Below are 20346 nucleotides of genomic sequence, written 5' to 3'. Positions count from 1 at the left end.
AAGAGATGTGGAAAGGAGAGGGGAAAGAAAAAGAGAGAAAACATACAGAGAAAGCACAGAGACAAACACAGCAATAACATAAGAGATAAGGGTCGGGAGGAAAGAGTAATCAGAATGAGAGTGGAGACACACAACAGACACAGTGGCAACCAGAGAGAACGAGGGTGGCGGATGCAGGGCACAAGTACACGTGTGGGTGAGCAGAGGCAGACAGAACAGAGAAGCAGACAGAGTGCAAAGAGATCACAGAGAGAGAAGAGCGCCTGGACTGCAGAGACGACAGTGGGGGAGACAGCATGGGGCAGAGAGAAACACAGAAAGAGCCAGTCAAATAAGGAGGAGGGGTCCTCCAAGGCAGGAGGGAGGAGCAAGCAGCTGCAGTTACTCCCTTACGGTGACTCCTGAACCCTCAAATGTACAAGGTAAAAATGTCCTGAGTATACAAGCTCAGGAAAAAAGGCATTAACACATCTAAGGAAATTGAGTCTAAAGACAAGACAACTCAAAGAAGAAGAAATATAAATGGTCAAAAAGATACAGCAAAAAATAAAAACTCAGTGGATGTCATTAAAGAAATGTGAATTGGAACAGATAACATATTCCTGGCCTGTTAGACTGGCAACTGTGAACAAGAGTCATGCAATGCTATTGGCAAGCACGGACCAGGGTAAGCAAATAATTGATTAGACCTCTCAGAAGGACAATTTTTCTGTGAAGATTAAAAGTTTCCAATGTGCATACTAGCTAACCCAGAAATTTCATGTTCAAAAATATACCTCAAGGAAATAGAAGAATTCAAAAAGATATAAAAAGACTATTAATCAATCATAGATAATGAAAAAGAAATATTTTAAATGATTTAAATATCTGTTAGTAGGGAACTAATTAAATAGTATAAGTGTACAATGGAACCCATAAAGCAATTAAAAATGACTACATAAATCTGTATTTAACACAGAAAGATGTCAATTATGATATTAAATGAACAGTTTCAAAACAAACAAAAGTTGGAAATAAGAGTTTCAAATCACTTGGTATAATTCCATTTTTTAAATTAAAACAAGGTATGCGAATCATAAAATATAAAACTGTAAGATTATATATACAAATGTTAATCAGAACTATTTCAGGATGGGGAGAATTATGGATGAATTCCAAGGCCTTTTTATTTTCTATGTTGTCTGAACCCTTTACATTTATCCTTTTACCTTTATATTAATACAATATTTTTTTTTATGAAAATATTTGGTAATAGAAAGATGTAAGGCGGTAGAAACATCAACAGAAGCCATGGTGTCATGCTTGTCCTCCCCAGTCCATGATGAGGAACGACTCAAGCATGGTCCCAGTGAGGAGGAAGCAGCCAATAGAAACGGAGAAGCTGAGTAAATAGGAGAAACACTGAGAAAACGGATGATGGATTTTAGGAAGTAGGCAGGCGTAATGAATCTCCTCTTCCGTAACTGAAATATACAAACAAAAGGAAACCAAATATGAAAAGAATCTTCAGAATCTGGAGAAGGGGCTCAACTCATATCACAGATTTAGAGCTAAGACACAGCTCTCTCTCCACAAAGGATCACACATACAGAGGGTGAAAAGTGAGTCATTACATTCAAATACCCTACTGACATCCCACTTTTGGTAGAAAAGGTGACTGAGGTCATAAGTGGCCCAGAAGAAAGAGATAAACTTCTCAACTAGAGACATGGATCCCTGTTTAAAAAAGAAAAGCGCATTTCTGCCCTAGCCCGAATGATGATTAATTACATACCCCTTCTAGCCAGAAAGAAATCAGAAAAAGGTCTGGAAAATTCTCTCTTAGATCTAAATGTCTTAGCTGCATTAGAAAGATTTGCTAGAAAAGAAATCAGGCCCAGCAATATTATTGTGCACAAGGTAAGTCACCAAAGCAGACAACAGCCACTGTAAAGAAGTACAAAAATAAAACCTCGAGGGCACGTCCCATAGAACTAGATACTTCCCTTACCCTGCAACTGGTAAAGCAGCCACCGGTCTGTGAGTTTTAAAACAATCACAGAGAAAAATGTCACTTCAGGAGGTTGTACAGAGTCCTAGACTCACCTACTCCCTCTCTGGCTTCCCCAACCTCCAAGGAATGAAATTAATACAAATCACACACAATTACCAGTCATATCTTAGGAAGGGGATTCAAACAGCAATTTATAAACATGTATAAGGCAGTTAAAGAGAATTCAACCAGATTACTATGGGCAACTAAATGGTTTCCATAGCGAGCGAGAGTCCCTGGGGATCCACACTTCCCGCAGGGACCAGTACAATCCTGGGATGGGGGATTCCTTCTGACCCCAGGCATACAGACTGTTACAGACAGCTGCCCAGAGTGTTTACGGAGGCAACACTCAAGTCCACAAGAGACCGCCATAGGCCTTGGACCCCAGAATAGCCTGGTGCCATCTGCCATACCTCTAACACAGGCTGCAGTTGTGGTGGTAAGAATGCTCAACTCCACCTCACAAGACAATGCTTGATGACAGCTTCTAGCACAGTGACCCCACTTCTGTCTAAAAACTCTGCAGATGGGTATAGCCCCATGTTCTCCTAGGAAGCATCCAGATGGTGGAGTGAGTGACTCTTGCTACCCCTGCTGCTCACAGCCAGGAGGTGCATCCCTGGTGGGGCTTCCTGCATAGCAGACCCATTTTCGCCCGAACAATTCAGGTGGGCACAGCCCTGTCTTCCCCTGGGAAGCACTCAGATGGTGGAGCAGGTGACTCCACCCACTCCTGGTCCTCCTAGCCGTGTGGGACGCACCAGTTGGGGCTCCAAGCAAAGTGGACCCACCTCTACCTGAATTATGTTAGTGGCACAGCTCTGTGTTCCCCTGGGAAGCACCCACATGGTGAAAAACTAACAATGAAATTCTGGCCTTAAACTGGACACTTGACCAATTGGAGCTAATAAACATCTAGAGAATACTCCACCCAACAACTACAGAATACACAATCTTCTCATTCACATCTGACCTTTGAAAAACTGGCAAAAATGTGATTCTTCTGAATCACATTTATTCATTTGCGTATGTGGAATCAACCTTCCATCCCAGGAATAAACTATACTTGATGGTGGTGAACAAATTTTTTGATGTGCTTCTGGACTCAGTTTACTCCTGGAACTGATGAACAAATAGGAAAACAAGATGCCAAACTATCTCTTTGCTGATGACATGAGTTATGTAGAATACCCTAAAGACTCCACCAAAAGGCTCCTGGAACTGATCAACAAATTCAGTAAAGTTTCAGGATACAAAATCAGTAGCATTTCTCTACATCAATAACGTTCTAGCTGAGAACCAAATTAAGAACACAATCCCATTTCCAATAACCACAAAAAAGTCATATCTTAGGAAGGGGAATACCTAGGAATTCATCTAGGAATACCTAGGAATTCATCTAATCAAGGAGGTGAAAGATCTCTACAAGGAGAACTATAAAACTTTGCTGAGGGAAATCAGATGACAAATGAAGGGGAAAAAAATTCCCATGCTTACGGATGGGAAGACTCAATACTGTTAAAATGGCCTTACTTCCCAAAGCAGTTTACAGATTCGATGCTATCCCTATCAAAATAGCAGTATCATTTTTCACAGAATTAGAAAAATGTATTCTAAACTTCATTTGGAACCAAACAAGAGCCCAAATAGTAAAAGCAATCCTAGGCAAAAAGAACAAAACCAAAGGCATCACATTACCCAACTTCAAACTATACTATAAGGCTACCGTGACCAACATGGTACTGGTAAAAAACAGACAAATAGACCAATGGAACAGAATAGAGAGCTCAGAAATAAACCTGCACACCTACAACCATCTGACCTTTGAAAAATTGGCAAAAATAAGCAATGAGAAAACAACTCTGTATTTAATACATGGTGCTGAGAGAACTGGTTAGCCATATGCAAAAGAAACTGGACCCCCACCTCTCAGTATATTTAAAAAACTGGACCCCCACCTCTCACTATATTTAAAAAAAACTAAGACAGATTAGAGATTTAAATGGAGGACCTCAAACTATAAAAATCCTAGGATAAAACCTAGGAAATACTCTTCTCAATATTGGCTTTGGAAAATAATTTATGGCCAAGTTTTGAACAGCAATTATAACAAAAAATTGACGATTGGTACCTAATTAAACTAAAGAGTTTCTGCACAGTAAAATAAATTATCAATAAAGAGATAACTCATAGAATGGGAGAAAATATTAGGAAATTACATTTCCAACAAAGGTCTAATGTCCAGAATCTGTAAGGAAATGTAAAAATTTTAAAAGCAAAAATCAAATAAGTCCATCTGTAAAAATGGGCAAAGGGGCTGGGCACCATGGTTCACACCTGTAATTTCAGCATTTTGGGAGGCCAAGGTGGGAAGATCACTTGAGGCCAGGAGTTTAAGACCAGCCTGGCCAATATGTTGAAACTCCATCTCTACTAAAAATACAAAAATTAGTCGGCGGGCATGTTGCATGCCTGTAATCCCAGCTACTCAGGAGGCTGAGGCATGAGAATTGCTTGAACCTGGGAGGTGGAGGTTGAAGTGAGCCAAGATTGTGCCACTGCATTCCCACCTGGGTGACAGACTGAGACCCTTTCTCAAAAAAATTTAAAAAGGTGGGGGGAGTAAAGGACAGGAAAAGACACTTCTCAACAGAAGATGTCAAAGCAGCTGACAAACATGAAAAAATGCTCAACATCACTATTCATCAGAGAAATGCAAATCAAAACCACAACAAGATAACATCTCACACCAGTCAGAATTCTGATTATTAAAAAAGTCAAAAAATGGAGCTGCGAGAACCAGGCGTGCAGGAGCAGGATGGCGGCGGCGGCGGCTGCGGGCGAGGCGCGTCGGGTGCTGGTGTAGGGCGGCAGGGGGGCGCTAGGCTCTCCATGCGTGCAGGCGTTCCGGACCCGCAACTGGTGGGGTGCCAGCATTGATGTGGTGGAGAATGAAGAGGCCAGCGACAGTATTGTTGTTAAAATGACTGACTCCTTCACTAAGCAGGCTGACCAGGTGACTGCTGAGGTTGCAAAGCTCTTGGGTGAAGAGAAGGTGGACATGATTCTTTGCGTTGCTGGAGGATGGGCCGGGGGCAATGCCAAATCCAAGTCTCTCTTTAAGAACTGTGACCTGATGTGGAAGCAGAGCATGTGGACGTCCACCATCTCTAGCCACCTGACTACCAAGCATCTCAAGGAAGGCGGCCTCCTGACCTTGGCTGGCACAAAGGCTGCCCTGGATGGGACTCCTGGTATGATCGGGTACGGCATGGCCAAGGGTGCCGTTCACCAGCTCTGCCAGAGCCTGGCCGGGAAGAACAGCGGCATGCCGTCCGGGTCAGCCGCCATCGCTGTGCTCCCGCTTACCCTGGATACCCCAATGAACAGGAAATCAATGCCTGAGGCTGACTTCAGTTCCTGGACACCCTTAGAATTCCTAGTTGAAACCTTCCATGACTGGATCACAGGGAAAAACCAACCGAGCTCAGGAAGCCTAATCCAGGTGGTAAACACGGAAGGAAGGACAGCTCACCCCGGTATTTTTAGGCCTCATCTCAGTGCTCCTGTGAGGGGCTTGCCAAAAACGTCACTAACCTATCTCAGCGTGGCCTTGTCTAGCCCTGCGTTTTCTGTAACCCCAGTTCGTAGTATGAGATAATGAGTCCTATTTTTCTGTCACCTAATGTGCATTTGCTCTTCTAGGACAGTGTAATACATTTATGTGAAGTAAAAGCATGCGAGACTGGCAGCCTGCAAATAGCATCTGTCAATCTGTGTTAACTGCTAGGGAGGTCTCTGCATTGCCCCTGCTATATCGGTGTCATGTTGGATTGCTTTTGAGACTGTTATCTGTCCTTGACAGTGGCTGTCATCTTGACTACTTTGTTGATTTGTTGGTATTGGAGACATTTTGAAGGCTGAATTATTTTTGAATGTCATGTTTATGTCACAGACGTAGTTTTTGCAGCCTTGAATTAAACTGCTTTAAAACTCCTTTTGTGGTATAAGCAAAACGCCGTGGACTCTGTCCTGGTATCCTTTTCCTGTGTGGTTGCCCTGTGTTCTCTGGCCTAAGGTTAAGTGTGCAAGATAACTATTTGTGAATATTCAGAATGTTGATCCTAATAAATGTACTTCGTTTTAAAAAAAAAGTCAAAAAATAACAGATGCTGTCAAGGCTTCAGAGAAAAGGGAATGCTTATACACTGTTGGTAGGAATGCAAACTGGTTCAGCCACTGTATAAGGCAATTGGGAGATTTCTCAAAGAAGTGAAAAAGAACCACTTCTTTGAGTATACACTACCCAGTAGTATATACTCAGTAGTATATACTCAAAAAGTGCTTCTTTTTCACTTCTTTGAGAAATCTCCCAATTGCCTTATACAGTGACTGAACCAGTAGTATATATTCAAAGTATATAACCAGTAGTATATACTCAAGGAAAAATAATTCATCCTTTCAAAAAAACTAATGCACTCACATGCTCATTCCTGCACTACTCACAATAGCAAAGACATGAAATCAACCTAGGTGGCCACGAACAGTGGATGGATAAAGAAAATGTGGTGCATATATACTATAAAATACTGCACAGCCATAAAAATAAAATTATGCCCTTCACAGCAGTATAGATGGAGCTGGAGGCCATTATCCTAAACCAATTAACGCAAGTACAGAAAACCAAATACTGCATGTTCTCACTTATAAGCAGGAGCTAAACACTGTATATACATAGACATAAAGATGAAAATAATAGAAAGTGAGGACTTCTAGATGGGAGAAAAGGAGGAGGAAATGGGCTGAAAAACCACCTATTGGGTACTACGCTAACCACCTGGGTGAGGGGATTATTTGTACCCCATGCCTCAGTGTCAAGCATTATACTCATGTAATAAACCTGCACATGTGCCATTTAATCTATAATAAAAATTGAAATTGTTTTAAAAAGGAATTAGAAACAGATGAGCAAACTAAAACTAAAACAAGTAGGAGGAAAATGCTAAATGTTAGAAAGGAAATAAATAAAGTAGAGATTAGAAAAATGCTAGAGAAAATTAAAGAAACCAAAAGTTTTGTCTTTAAAAACCTCAACAGAAACTGAATTCTTTAGCTAGACTCACCAAGGAAAAACCAAAGACTCAAATCACTAAAATTAAGAATGGATGAGGGGATACTATGAGCAATCATATACCAAGATATTAGACAACCTAGATGAAGTAGACAAATTTCTAGATAAAGAAATGATCAGGCCAGCAGCGGTGGCTCACGCTTGTAATCCCAGCACTTTGGGAGGCCAAGGTGGATGGATCATGAGGTCAGGAGTTCGAGACCAACCCGGCCAACATGGTGAAACCCTTTCTCTACTAAAGATACAAAAAATTAGCCTGGTGTGGTGGCGCGCCCCTGTAATCCCAGCTACTCGGGAGGCTGAGGCAGGAGAATCACTTAAAGCCGGGAGGCGGAGGTTGCAGTGAGCTGAGATCATGTCATTGGCCTCCAGACTGGGCAACAGGGCAAGACTCCATCTCAAAAAAAAAAAAGAAATGATCAAAATAGATTCAAGAAGAAACAGAAACTCTCAGTTGGTTTATAATGAGAAAAGATTGAGTTAATAATTAGAAAACTTCTCCAAAAGAAAAGCTTGGACCAAACTTCCTTGATAAATTCTGCCAAATATTTAAAGAAGATGTAACACCAATTATTCACAATCTCATACAAAAAACATAACCAGAAAGATCATTTCCTGATTCCTTCTATGTAGGCCAGTATTATCCTGATATCAAAGGCAGACAAAGATACCACTTGAGAACTGCAGACCAATATCTCTTGTGAATACAGATGCAAAATCCTACAAAAATACTAGCTACTAGCTAACTGAATCCAAGAGGACAGAAAAGGGATTACACATCAAAACCAAGTGGGATTTATCTTAGGAATGCAGTGTTCGTTCATTGTATGAATAAATCAATATGATATACCATATTAATAGAATAAAGGAAAAACATATAATCATGTCAATAGACATAGAAAAGGCATCTGGCAAAATAAAAAAAAAACCCTTCATAGTAAAAACATTCAACAAACTAGGAATAGAAGGGAACTTCCTCAACCTGTTAAAGGGCATCTGCAAATAACTCACTCCTAACATTATGCTTAATGACTTCACACTTTCCCCTTTAAGATTAGGAACAAGACAAGAACATCCATTCTTGCCACTTCTATTCAACATAGTTCTGGAGGTTCAAATAAAGTCAATTATCAAAGAAAAAAATGGCATGAGATTAGAAAGAAAAAAGAAAAGCCATCTGTATTTGAAGATGACATAGTATTCTATATAGAAAATCCTAAGGCACACACATACACACATGTAAATTACTAGAGCTGATAAACAAGTTCAGCAAGCTTGTACAATCTGTGATTGATATAGAAAAATCAGTTGTATTTCTATACACTAGCAATAAACAACCTAGAAATGAAATCATGAAAATAAAATCATTTACAATGGCATTAGAAAGAATAAAATATATAGAAATACATTTAATTACAGATTTGCCAAACTGCAAAGAAGTAAAAACTATAAAGATTGTTGAAAGAAATGAAAGAAGACTTAAATAAATGGGAATATATCCCATGTTCCTAGATTGGAAGTCTTAATATTGTTAAGATGCCAGTACTCCCCAATTCCAACTACAGATTCAAGGAAATCCTTACCAAGATTCAAGCTGCCTTTTATTTTTTCAGAGATTGGCAAGCTAATCCTAAAGTTCATAGGACCCATAAATAGATAAAACAATTTTATGAAAGAAAAACAGGCTAGGCATGGTGGCTCACGCCTGTAATCTCAACAATTTTGGAGGCCTAGGTGGGCAGATCAGGAGGTAAGAAGATCAAGACCATCCTGGCTAACACAGTGAAACGCTGTCTCTACTAAAAATACAAAAAATTAGCTGGGCATGGTGGCACGTGCCTGTATTACCAGCTACTTGGGAGGCTGAGACAGGAGAATTGAATGAACCCAGGAGGTGGATGTTGACGTAAGCAAAGATTGTGCCACTGCACTCCAGCCTGGGTGACAGAGCAAGAGTTCATCTCAAAAAAAAAAAAAAAAGAAAGAAAGAAAGAGAGAAAGAAAAAGAAAGAAAACCAAGGTTGGAGGACTCACACTTCAAAATTTACCATAAGGACACAACAATAAGACAGTGTGGTGGTGGCATATGCAGAGACATATGGATCAATGAAATAGAATTAAGAGTCCAGAAATAAACTCTTACATTTATGGTTAATTAATTTTTGGCAAAGGACCCCAGACAATTTAATGGAAGAAAGTCTCTGCAACAAATGGTGCTAGGCCAACTGGATATCCATATGCAAAAGAATAAAACGGTATCCCCTGCCTCACATCACATACAAAAATTAGCTAAAAAATGATCATAGACCCTAATTTAAGAGCTAAAATTATAATACTCTTAGAAGAAAGCAAAGAAATAATTTTGTGTGTGTGTGTGTGATGTTGGGTTAGGCAATAGTTTTAGACACAACATGAAAAACACAAATGACAACAGTAGATAAACTGGACTTTGTCAAAATTTAAAATTTTGTACTGCAAATGATACCATCAAGAAAGTGAAAAGCATTCCAAAGAATGGGAGACATGTTTTTGAATAATATACTGAATAAGGGAATGCTGTTCAGAATATATACAGAACACGTCGAAACCAATAATAAAGTAACAAAAATAAACCAATTTAAACATGAGCATAGGATCTGAATAGAAATTTTTCCAAAAAAGATATTCAAATGGCTAAAAGTCACTTAAAAAGTGCTCATCATTATTGGTCATTAAAGAAATGCAAATCAAAACCACAGTGAGATGCTACTTTACACTCATTAGGATGTCTATAATTAAAAGTCAGAAAACAATAATTATTGACGAGGACGTGGAAATATTGAAACCCTAATATGATCCTAGTGGAAATGTAATACGGTGCATCCAATTTGGAAAATAGTTGAGGGGTTACTCAAAGGTTAAACAGAGAGTTATCATATGACCCAGCTGTTCTACTTCTAGGTATTTATCCAAGAGAACTGAAAAAAGTATGTCCACACAAAAACTTGTACACAATTTTATAACAGCATTATTTGTGAAAGTAAAAAAGTACGGCCGGTCATGGTCACTCATGCCTGTAATCCCAGCACTTTTGGAGGCTGAGAGGGGTGGATCAAGGGGTCAGGGGATCAAGACCATCCGGGCAACATGGTGAAACCCTGTCTCTACTAAAATTACAAAAATTAGCTGAGTGTGGTGGCACGTGCCTGTAATCCCAGCTACTTGGGAGGCTGAGGCAGGAGAATTGCCTGAACCCAGGAGGCGGAGGTTGCGGTGAGCCGAGATCGCGCCATTGCACTCCAGCCTGGGTAACAAGAGCGAAACTCCGTCTAAGAAAAAAAAAAAAAAATGTTGTAAATCCACATAATGGATTTTATTCTGCAAACCAAAAAATGAAGTATTGACATATGCTACAACCTTAAAAATATCATGTTAAGTCTGCTGGGCATGGTGGCTCATGCCTGTAATTGCAGCACTTTGGCAGGCCGAGGCAGGCAGATCACAAGGTCAGGAGCTTGAGACCAGCCTGGCCAATATGGGAAACCTTGTCTCTACTAAAAATACAAAAATTAGTCGGGTGTGGTGGTGGGTGCCTGTAGTCCCAGCTACTCGGGAGCCTGAGGCAGGAGAATCACTTGAACCCAGTTGAACCAGACTGGGTGACAGAGAGAGGCTCCGTCTTAAAAAAAAAAAAAAACATGTTAAGTCAAAGAAGCTAGATACAAAAAGCCACATATTTTATGACTCCATTTATGTGGACAATCTCAAATAGGCAAATCCATAGAGACAGAAAGTAAATTAATGGTTGCCAGAGCTGAGGTGGGAGTACAAGAACAAGGGCAATGGGAGGTAACTGCTAATGGGCACAGGGTTTTTTAGGGGAGACGAAAATGTTCAGGAATTAGTGGTGAAGGTTGTATGACTTTCTGAATATACAAAAACCTGTTGAATTATATACTAAAAAGAATGAATTATATGGTTTGTGAATTTTATCTCAATAAAAAAAGAGACTGACCAACATTGAGACATACCCTAGAAAAGTAACTAGACTTAAAATCTTAAAAACCTACAATAATTCAGAAGTAAAGCTAGTCAATGTAGCAATACTACTATAATGAGCTGATACAAAATCCACAATATATAACAATTATTGGTTAGTTGGGAGAACATCTGTAGGTGGGGGCACAGGTCGGGAGAAGTGTAATTAGTTTCTTAATTGTTCATATGATAGAGTCAATAGATACTGTTTCATGTCTGAGAGAGATTGAGAATGTGATTGAAGCATATTAGTTAATTAGACATGGCTGCTAAATTGTCAGAAAAACAGCTCAAAGAAACATATATTACATAGTAATGAACAAAAAAGATTGGAAATGGCAAGAAGTCAGTAAAAATCACAAGATCCTGAAAAACCAAAACAATTTTGAAAGACAACAACCAATGCTGGAGGAAATCCACAAAGATGGGAAGCAACCAGTGCAAAAAGGATGAAAACACATCCTGATTTTAAAACACATTACTGGCTGGGCACATCACCTCACCCCTGTAATCCCAAGACTTCTGAAGACCTGGGATGGAGGATCACTTGAGCCCAGGAGCACCATACCAGCCTGGGCAACACAGTGAGACCCCATCTCTACAAACAACAACAACAACTACAACACCCAAAACCCAAATATATTACCAAAGGTGCAATAATCAAAATAGTGTGATAGTAGCAGGAAGACAGATAAACTCGCACACATATGGTCAAATGATTTTTTTTTGAGCTGGAGTCTCACTCTGTCACCTAGGCTGGAGTGTAGTGGTGTGATCTCGGCTCACTGCAACCTCCACCTCCTGAGTTCAAGTGATTCTCCTGCCTCAGCCTCCTGAGTAGCTAGGACTACAGGCATGCACCACCACACCCAGCAAATTTTTTGTATTTTTAGTAGAGACAGGGTTTCACCATCTTGGGCCAGGCTGGTCTCGAACTCCTGACCTCAGGTTATTCGCCTGCCTCAGCCTCCTCAAAGTGCTGGGATTACAGGTGTGAGCCACTGTGCCTGGTCCAAATGATTTTTGACAAGGGTGCCAAGACCACTTGATGGGAAAAGAACAGTTTTTTCACAAATGATACTTGGCAACCTGGATATCCACATGCAAGAGAATAAAGTTGGACTCTTGTCTTATATAAAAAAATCAACTTAAAACAGATTAAAGACCTATGTGTAAGGCCTAAAGCTGTAAAAGTCTTGGAAGAAAACATAGAGGAAAAGCTTCATGACACTGAATGTGGCAATGCTTTCTTGGATATGACACTAAAAGCACAGGCAACAAAAGCAAAAATAGACAAATGGGACCACACCAGGGACACAATCAACAGAGTAAAAGACAACCTATGGAATGGGAGGAAATATTTGCAAATCATGATTCGGATAAGGGGTTAATATACAGAATACACAAATAACTCTCACAATTCAACAACAACAAAAATCAATAACCTGACTAAAAATGGGCAAAGGAATTGAATAGACATGTCTCCAAGGTTGATATACAAATGGCCAACAAGCATGTGAAAATATACTCCATATCACTAATCATCAGAGCAATGCAAATCAAAACAACAATGAAATATCACCTCACACTCACTAGGATGGCTATTACTAAAAAGGCAGAAAATAACAAGTGTTGGTGAGGATGTGGAGAAAATAGGTCACTTGTGTGCTGTTGGTGGCACTGTAAAATGACACAACTGCTCTGGAAATCAGTATTGAGGTTCCTCCAAAAGTGAAAAATAGAACCATTTGATTCAGCAATTCCTCTTCTGAGTATGTCTCCAAAAGCACAGTAAGCAGGGACTCAAAAAGATAATACCATACCCATGTTCACAGCAGCAATACTCAATACCCAAAAGGTGGAAGCAAAACAGATGCCCATCCACTGAGGAATGGATAAATAAATGTGGTACATGCAACCCATGGAAAATTATCCTGACTTAAAAAAGGAGGAAATCCTGTCACATACTACAACATGGATGAATCTTAAGGATCTTATGCTAAGTGAAATAAGTCAGTCACTAAAGGGTAGATGTTTTATTTCTCTTACAACACAAAATCAGGAATTAAAAAATATTTCTTATCTTCAAAACTTGGTATCAACAAATTCAAAAAGACAAAAAGTAGAATGGTGGTTACCAAAAGCTGGGGGAGGAGGACAAGGGAAGTTGTTATTCAATGAGTATAGAATTTCAGGTTTGCAATATAAAAATGTTCTGGAGATCTGTCTCACAACAATGTGAATATATTTGACATTACTGGCCCATACACTTAAGAATGCTTAAGATGGAAAACTTTATGTTAGGTGTTTTTTACTCCTCCCCACAGTTTGAAATGGAATTTTGTTTAACAAACATTAACTTAGTAAGTGTACCAGAAGAGGAAAAACAAAAACAAAAAGGAAAATGATAAAATTTAAACCAAACATATTTGTTACAACAATGATCTTAAGTAAAATCACTTCAAAAAAAGACCTCCAAATTGGGTGGAAAAAAAAAGTTAAAATCAAGTAGTTGTTACTTACACTTGAGCAAGTGACTCAGAAAAGCCAAAAGTAAAAGGACGGACAAAGAACAATGGTGCGAATCCACATTTTAAAAAACTGTATTGGGTGAAGTAGAATCAAAGGCAAAACATATTCAAAATGTAAAATAAAAGTTATTTTATATGATTTATTGTACAATTTACAGTGAAAAAGTGTCATTAATATTCATGCCATTAATATTTTGGTGTGCCAGACATAAAATAAAAATATATATAACCAGGCCGGTCATGGTGGCTCACGCCTATAATCCCAGCACTTTGGGAGGCTAAGGTGGGTGGATTGCTTGAGGTCAGGACTTTGAGACCATCCTGGCCAACATGGTGAAACCCTGTCTGTATTAAAAATACAAATATTAGCCGGGTGTGGTGGTGCACACCTGTAGTCCCAGCTACTCAAGAGGCTGAGGCAGCAGAATTGCTTGAACCCAGGATGCAGAGGTTGCAGTGAACTGAGACTGCACCGCTACACTCCAACCTGGGTGACAGAGCCAGATTCCATCTCAAAAAAAAAAAAAAAAAAAAAAAATGTATATATATATATGTATATATATAACCATTCAATTAACAAACGATATATTCAATTCACTTAAAATATACTCTTTGAAGTTCTCAACAGATTAAGAAAATCAATATTCAGGAAGAATGTAATTAATATAATTAATAAAATGATTTAATAGATGTACAGGCACGTTCTGAGAAGTGCATCGTTAGGTGATTTTGTTGTGTGAACATCATGGAGTATGCTTACTCAAACCTCAATGGTACAGCCTACTACACATCTAGGCTATAAGGTATAGCCTATTGCTTCTAGGCTACGAACCTGTACAGCATGTTACTCTACTGAATACTGTAGGTAATTTTTAACACATTGGTAAGTATTTGTGTATCTAAAGTATCTACATAAAGAAAAGGTGCAGGAAAAATATAGTATTATAATTTCATGGGGACTGCTGTCATTTATATGTTCTGTGGTTGACTGAAATGTTGTTGTGTGGAGTCTGACAGTAACTGGAATGTCATACTCTATTTGGAAGCTCTACCTCCTTTAAAATACCCATAGATTGCTTATATTGAGCCACAAGGAAAACCTCTATGTATTCTTAAAACACAAATAGAACACAGTAAGTCTCTAATCACAATATATGAAAATTATAACTTAATAAGTAGTGACAGGCTGGGTGCAGTGGCTCACGCCTGTAATCCCAGCACTTTGGGAGGCTGAGGCGGGTGGATCATGAGGTCAAGAGATCGAGACCATCCTGATCAACATGGTGAAACCCGGTCTCTACTAAAAATACAAAAAATTAGCTGGGCACGGTGGCGTGTGCCTGTAATCCCAGCTACTCAGGAGGCTGAGGCAGGAGAATTGCCTGAACCCAGGAGGCGGAGGTTGCGGTGAGCCGAGATCGCGCCATTGCACTCCAGCCTGGGTAACAAGAGTGAAACTCCGTCTCAAAAAAAAAAAAAAAAAAAAAAGTAGTGACAATAAATCTAACATGGAATTATGAAAAAATTATCTCTTATATGTCTTTTGAATCAAATAGAAAATCCAAAGCTACAGTTACATAACATCTAGAAAGTATTACCAATAAGAATACTAGTAGGTAAAAATATACTGGGTATGTATACCTGATTTCCACTTGGATATCTAGAAAGTTGCATATAATATTGTTCCCCCCTTTATAACAAAACAACAAGAACAGCAAAAGGGCAGAAACTGCATGTTCTTAACTTTTCTGAAAGCCAGCAGCAAGTTGAGGAGTGGAGGGAAGAGAGTATGAGGTAGGCTCAGTATTAATAGTGTTTGGCCCCAGGCCTGCTCTCAGGACAGCCTGCTCTGCCCAGGCCCTTGGTCAGGTTCCAATGACCTCTCCCTCCTCCTCAGGGCTATGGGTTCCTGTGCCATCCTTGTTGCTCCCCTCTACCCATCTACATCTTCATACTTAGTCCTTTGATTACCTATATCGATAAAGCTACTTGAATTATTCTACTTGGAGTGTTGGGACTTGATTATCTTCTCTTGTAGAGAATTTGTTAAAGAATGTGTCCTCTCTGAAGAGCTAGAACCATCGTCCTCAGATTTCTGGACATCTAACCAAGGATGATCTGTCTACTTTCATTCCCCTTCAAACAATAAGTCCAGGGCACTGATCTGATGATGGGTTATTGATGAGATTGGGGGAGATGATGTTCTTTCCAAGAGCCTATGTTAATGAGTCTGAATCAATTTTTCTCTTCCTTCCAAGACTTCCAGAATGTAATGCCCCTGGATTGTCTACCTTCCACCTCACTGGCCCCTTTCCAGGCTGGGCTACTCCAGTGCAGGAGTGATCTTCCCGGACATGGGCATGGGGTGGCACTGACAGGCTGCTCTCAAACCTAACAGTGCTGGGAATAACAGCAACTCCAAAAATACAATGACCTATTATAACCAAGTTCCTAGGGGCAATAGAAAGACAAAAAAAAAAAAAAATAGTTTATCAGGATAGTTAAACGTTAATGTCTAGTCTAATTAACTGTGACAAGTTAATTGTTAACTAAGCAACAAACAGCAGCAATACAAGTGCTTAATGAGAAATGCAAAGGCTTCCAAGGAGGGAGGGACTGGGACCAGATTCATCTGGTTGGGTGGTCAGAAGTGAACAGAGCAGGTAGCACTAAACTGGATCTTGAAGAAGAAATAGAGCCTTAGTCACATATGGGAATTTGATCAAGTATGTCCTGACCACTGGCAACAGGATGGGCGTGATGAAGTCTGCAGGGTGAATCTTACATGCCTCCAGACAGAGCTGGTTCTCCTGGCTTGTGAGGCTTTCTGTGAATTCCAAACTCCCTAAACACTTGTTAAACCCCTGCCTGCAGGGTTATCATGCTGTACTGAAAAAGTAGAACAGCGCAGGCTCTTTGGAGCCAGAGCTACACTAGATCTGAGCTTTCACTTTCTATGTGTGGCCTTGGAGAGGAAACCTCAGGTTTTTGGGCCTCAGTTTCCCATTTCCCATTTAAGGTCTGGACGTTAATACCGACCTTAGCTCCAAGGCTGTGGTGAACATGAAATTGCACAGCATGGGAAAATGTCTTTCTCACAGAGCCAAGCATCTAATAATTTCTTGGTAAAAAACAGCTATTGCTTCTTCCCTTTATGATCCAGGCAGTAGTGCTGAGGCAAGCAGTAAAGTAAGACTCATTGCTGGCGGGAAAGTAAACTACAGCTGACACTTTAGAAAACAGTTTGGTATTTCCTCAAAATGTTAAACAGGATTGCAACATGAACCGGCATTTTCGCTCCTAGATATACATCGAAAGAATTGATAATAGGTATTCAAACAACTGCTTGTACAGGCATGTTCACAGCAGCATCATTCACAAAAACCAAAAAGTGGAAACAACCTAAATGTCCATCAGTAAGTGAACAGATAAACAAAGTGTGGTATAAACATACATGGCATATTATTGAGCCCTAAAAAGGAATGAAGTGCTGATGCATGATGCAACATGAATGAATTTTGAAAACATTAACTGAACGAAGCTACCCATAGAAGGTCAGATATTATACCATTCCTTTTATATGAAATACCCACATAAGCAAATCCATAGAGACAGAATGCAGATTAGTGGTTGCCAGGGATTGGGGTGAGAGGGAAACAAAGGGTGACCACTTGATGAATAAAGAATTTCCTTTTGCAGTGATAAAAATAATTTGGGACCAGGAAGACGTATTGTTGCACAGGATTGTGAATGTACCAAATGCCACTGAATTGTACACATTAATATGATTAATTGAAATGATAACATAAAACAAGACATGGGTCTTACCTTTAGGGCTTCACAATCATATCTGAGTCCCTTTAAACACTCAAAGTTGGGCCTGGGCGGGGCGGACCGGCGCTGGGAAACCGGGGCAGCCGAGGCAGCCGGGTCCGCAGCGCGGCAGCCGGCCGCTCCCACTGCAGCCCTCCCGCCCGCCTACCCGTCCGGCGCGATGGCGGGGAGCAGCTCGCTGGAGGCGGTGCGGAGGAAGATCCGGAGCCTGCAAGAGCAGGCAGACGCCGCGGAGGAGCGCGCGGGCAGCCTGCAGCGCGAGCTGGACCACGAGAGGAAGCTGAGGGAAACCGCTGAAGCCGACGTAGCTTCTCCGAACAGACGCATCCAGCTGGTTGAGGAAGAATTGAATCGTGCCCGGGAGCGTCTGGCAACAGCTTTGCAGAAGCTGGAGGAAGCTGAGAAGGCAGCAGATGAGAGTGAGAGAGGCATGAAAGTCATTGAAAGTCGAGTCCAAAAGGATGAAGAAAAAATGGAAATTCAGGAGATCCAACTGAAAGAGGCCAAGCACATTGCTGAAGATGCCGACCGCAAATATGAAGAGGTGGCCCGTAAGCTCGTCATCATTGAGAGCGACCTGGAACGTGCAGAGGAGCGGGCTGAGCTCTCAGAAGGCCAAGTCCGACAGCTGGAAGAACAATTAAGAATAATGGATCAGACCTTGAAAGCATTAATGGCTGCAGAGGATAAGTACTCGCAGAAGGAAGACAAATATGAGGAAGAGATCAAGGTCCTTTCCGACAAGCTGAAGGAGGCTGAGACTCGGGCTGAGTTTGCTGAGAGGTCAGTAACTAAATTGGAGAAAAGCATTGATGACTTAGAAGAGAAAGTGGCTCATGCCAAAGAAGAAAACCTTAGTATGCATCAGATGCTGGATCAGACTTTACTGGAGTTAAACAACATGTGAAACCTCCTTAGCTGAGACCACATTCTTTCATTTTGTTTTTGTTTTGTTTTTAAACAACTGCTTACCCCTTAAATGCATTTTTATTTACTTTTACCACTGTCACAGAAACATCCACAAAATACCAGCTAGGTCAGGGGGTTGGGAAAACACACACAAAAAGGCAAATCCATGTCAGGGCAATTATGGTTTAAATGTGCCATTTCCCAGGTTGATGTTGCCACACTTTGTAGAGTTTAGCAACACAGTATGCTTGGTCAGCATAGGAATCCTCACTAAAGCAGAAAAGTTCCATTCAAAGTGCCAATGATAGAGTCAACAGGAAGATTAATGTTGGAAACACAATCAGGTGTGGATTGGTGCTACTTTAAACAAAAGGTCCCCCTGTGGTCTTTTGTTCAATATTGTACAATGTAGAACTCTGTCCAATGCTAATTTATTTTGTCTTGAGCTTTACTATGAGATGAGACTGTGGATCCCGCATGCCTGAATTCACTAAAGCCTAGGGTCTGTAAGCTACGCTGCTCTTCTGAGACTTCCATTCCTTTCTAATTGGCACACGTGCAGCTCATGACAGTCCATAGGATAATAATCAATGTGGATTTCCACTCTTTTCAGTTCTTCATGTTAAAGTGAAAGATTTAGACACTACATAAAATTGGTAAAGGACATTTTCTTGAGAGTTATAACTATATGTAAACATTGTATAATGATATGGAATAAAATGCACATTGTAGGACATTTTCTAAAAAAAACAAACAAACAAAAAAAAACACTCAAAGTTGGTAGAGGCACAGATAGGTAGATTCCCAAGCCTTAGTTTCATTGTCTGAAAGCAGGGCCAAGTGCCTAGAATGTGCAAAGACCTTCAGAGTTTATCTTTTATGCAAAGAACCCCCCATAATTCCTCTTTCCAGAGCTAACTGCTACCAACATTTGAGGGAACCATTCACACTTTTCTCTCTGCATGCTTGTTTATAGATATCATTTTCCAATACAATTTTTCCAAAAATAAATTCAAACATACTGTTTTACAATCTTTTCTTGCTTGCTGCTATAGTTGGACAACGTTTCTCATGTCAGTAAACCCTCATCATCATTGGTTATGGCTGTGAGGTATTGTGCTATAGAAATAGAGCAGGATTTATTGAGCCAGTCCCCTCTTGTTACGCTTTAGGTTGCTTCTAGTTTTTATGCCAATAAACTTTACAGTGATAAACATCCTTATACAAACATCTTTGCACATTTCACAAATTATTTTCTTGAGCTCTAATCCTTGAAGTTGAATTTGGATCAAGACTTTTCAAAGGATTTTGAGGCCGAGCAGGGTGGCTCACTACTGTAATCTCGGTGCTTTGGGAGGCTGAGGTGGGAAGATTGCTTGAGCCCAGGGATTAGCGACCAGCCTGGTCAATATAGCCAGTCTCTAAAAAAAATTTTTTTTAATTAGCCAGATGCAGTGGCGGGTGTCTGTAGTCCCAACTACTTGGGAGGACAAGGGCAGAGGATCACTTGAATCCGTAAATTTGAGGTTACAGTGAGTTATGACTGCACCACTGCACTCTGGCCTGAGCAATGGAGTGAGACTCTGTCTTGATTTAAAAAAAAGGATTTTGAGACATGCTGTGTAATGATTCTCCAGCAAGGATCTCCCATTTCAGTGTTCCATCAAAAGTGTGTGTGTCTGCATATTTTTTGGTGTTTTTCCTAAATTAGGTCATACCATCCTTTTAATTCTTTACCAGAATAATAGGGGAAACCTAGATCTTATTTTGGTTTTTATTTATTTGATTTCTAGTGAGTTTTTTGTATATTCTTTTTTGTATACTTTTAAAATATATTCATAAACCAGATTCACTTCATCATTTAATAATTCTCCATTCTTATCCAGAGT

The 20346-nt window shown here is 40.1% G+C and overlaps 1 protein-coding gene and 1 pseudogene across 1 annotated transcript; both read left to right on the top strand.

Moving 5' to 3' along the window:
* The first annotated feature begins 4853 nt into the window (after positions 1-4853).
* Positions 4854-5696, top strand: LOC135272702 (dihydropteridine reductase-like; annotated as a pseudogene).
* An 11997-nt stretch (positions 5697-17693) lies between these two features.
* LOC135272707 (tropomyosin alpha-3 chain-like) lies at positions 17694-18652 on the top strand. Its single transcript, XM_064371275.1, has one exon. It carries the CDS (start codon positions 17709-17711, stop codon positions 18453-18455), a length of 747 nt encoding a protein of 248 aa, XP_064227345.1. The 5' UTR covers positions 17694-17708; the 3' UTR covers positions 18456-18652.
* The last annotated feature ends 1694 nt before the right edge of the window (positions 18653-20346 follow it).

This window comes from Aotus nancymaae, unplaced genomic scaffold (genome assembly GCF_030222135.1).
Source record: "Aotus nancymaae isolate 86718 unplaced genomic scaffold, 86718_ANA_hifiasm-v0.15.2.pri h1tg000125l, whole genome shotgun sequence".
NCBI lineage: Eukaryota > Metazoa > Chordata > Mammalia > Primates > Aotidae > Aotus > Aotus nancymaae.
This window is presented reverse-complemented; position numbering and strand designations above follow the sequence as displayed.

Excerpts from the sequence above, each read along its gene's own strand:
- LOC135272707 (XM_064371275.1), top strand. The coding sequence starts at position 17,709 with ATGGCGGGGAGCAGCTCGCTGGAGGCGGTGCGGAGGAAGATCCGGAGC.